We start from the raw sequence: 2,284 nt of genomic DNA, 5'->3' as shown, positions 1-2,284 counted from the left end.
GCAAGCAAGACCCCTGGGAAGGGGCTGTTGGGCAGCTCCCTGTGGGGCTGGGGTGCAGGTGTTGCGCGGGTGCTGGAGCTCCAAGTGATGCAGCCGCTGCTCTGCCCAGCTCTGCAGGAGGCAGCCGCGCGGTTCGAGGAGCTGAAGGCGCAGAAGGAGCTGAGGCAGCTGCAGGAAGACAAGAAGAATGACAAGAAGCCTCCTCCCTACAAGCACATCAAGGTGGGGGTGCACCTCCTGGCCGAGGGTGCGCTGGCCTGGCTGGCAGCCCGGGGATGGGGGTGCTCTGCTGTGCAGGTGGCTCCTGCCACGTGGGTTGGCCAGGGAGAGCGCAGTGCTGTACGGCTCTGAGGCCCCGGAGCAGAAGTTGCAGGTGCTGGGGTATTGCAGCCTCGGGGAGCAGAAAGGAGCATGCGGACAGCCCCTGTGCATCAGCTTTGTGGCTGCTACGGAGCCTCTGCACTCTGCTGTGTGGGGCTGTGACCCCCACACAGGCAAAGCACAGGAGAGGGCAATGCGGGAGGGGGCTTCAGGCTAAGCGGGCCCCTCTTGGCTGGGGACCCTGAGGCATGGAGCTGGAGCCCAGCAGCTCCTGGGCCAGCTGGTGCTTGGTGGGGGACGACCTCAGGGATGGGGAACACGGTGTCTCAGGCCCCAGATGCATCCGAGCCCTGCCTCAGCTTCGCCCCTGCTTGCTTCCTCCTGCCTTCACGCAGCTGCTCCGTCAGGGGCTCCAGGAGGTTCGAGCCCCACAGGCTCCATTAGCCAGGACAGCACTGGCAGCCAGTTCGGGGCAGGGCCAGGCAGGGGCGACCCCTGCAAGGGAAGCTGGCCAGCACCCGGCCCCGGCCCACGGGGACTTCTTCCTCCCTCCCGCGTCACTGGGCAATGCTGTCAGCCCGGGGACGCAGGGGTCTGTGCAGGAGCCCAAACGTGGGGTCCCTTGGCAGGGGGTGGCAGGGCCAGGCTTTCCTGGCTGTGCAAATGACAGGGGTTGAGCCTGCTCCAGCAGCTGGCTCTCCAGGCCTGGGGCCTCCGCGCATTGGGCACGGGAAGCCCAAGTCCTCGGGAGCTGATGGTGTGAGGGCGGGGAGCAGCCCCCAGGAAGAGCGGGGTGGGTGGGTGGGAGGGTGCAGCGCTGGGGCTGCAGGCCCCTGGGTGCTTCGATCCGATGAGTGGGCGGCCAGGGACCGCTGGGGGTGCCTGCCCGGGGTCTCCGCAGGGGCTGGCTGCAAGCCCCGAGTGTGTGCACAGGTCGGGCCGCTGCCCCTGTCGAGCTGCCTGCCCGGTGGAGCTATTGAAGCCTGGAGCTGCTGCGCAGCCACTTTCCGACCTGTGCGCCTACCTGTGCCCCAGGTGAACCGGCCCGTGGGCAAGGTGCAGATCTTCACGGCTGACCTGTCCGAGGTCCCGCGCTGCAACTGCAAGCCCACGGACGAGAACCCCTGCGGGCTGGACTCGGAGTGCATCAACCGCATGCTGCTGTACGAGTGCCACCCGCTGGTGTGCCCGGCCGGCGAGCGCTGCCAGAACCAGTGCTTCTCCAAGCGGCAGTACCCCGAGGTGCAGATCTTCCGCACGCTGGCCCGCGGCTGGGGCCTGCAGGCCAAGACGGACATCCGCAAGGTACTGGCCCCGCTGGCCCCCTCGAGCAAGGGGGTGGCAGCACTCGGGACCTGGCCCCATTCCTTCCCGAGCGGCAGGGAGGCATTGCTCTGGCTGGGAGAGGCTGTGGCTTCGCTGTCCCCGCGGAAGTGCAGAGAACCGGCCCCTCGGCGGCACTGGGCTCTCGTCTGCACTGAGGCTGCAGCCAGGCACCCCGCTGCACTGCGGCTCTGGCTTGGAGCAGCAGCCTTGCGAACAGCAGCATCCTGCCCTGCCCTCACTGTGGGGGGATGCCACGGGGGTCTCTACCCCCCCAACCAGGGCGCCGGCATGGGGCAGCCCCTGCTGAGCGACTGCCTGCTGCTCTCCATGCAGGGTGAGTTTGTCAACGAGTATGTGGGGGAGCTGATTGACGAGGAGGAGTGTCGTGCCCGCATCCGCTACGCCCAGGAGCATGACATCACCAACTTCTACATGCTGACGCTGGACAAGGTGCGTGGCAGCCGCCGGGGTCCTGGGCAGGCGTGCACGAAGGGCTGCTGCAGAGATGGCAGCGCCCAGTCGCGCTCTGTGCCCACGGCAGGACAGGCTGCAGCACAGCCACGGGGGGAACTGTCAAGGCATGTGGCCCGCAGGTGGTGGGATCCCTGCTGGGATGGCCCAGCTGCCCTGCCCCTGC

The 2,284-nt window shown here is 68.0% G+C and overlaps 1 protein-coding gene across 2 annotated transcripts in view; it reads left to right on the top strand.

Moving 5' to 3' along the window:
• NSD1 (nuclear receptor binding SET domain protein 1) overlaps positions 1-2,284 on the top strand; it is a 34,225-nt gene that overhangs the window by 22,970 nt on the left and 8,971 nt on the right. For both annotated transcript variants that reach the window (XM_019506042.1, XM_019506041.1), the window contains exon 17: positions 1,981-2,097. In XM_019506042.1, the coding sequence (XP_019361587.1) occupies positions 1,981-2,097 (117 nt within the window). The remainder of the gene's footprint in view (positions 1-1,980; positions 2,098-2,284) is intronic.

This window comes from Gavialis gangeticus, unplaced genomic scaffold (assembly GCF_001723915.1).
Source record: "Gavialis gangeticus isolate Ggan-Ray unplaced genomic scaffold, GavGan_comp1, whole genome shotgun sequence".
NCBI lineage: Eukaryota > Metazoa > Chordata > Crocodylia > Gavialidae > Gavialis > Gavialis gangeticus.
This window is presented reverse-complemented; position numbering and strand designations above follow the sequence as displayed.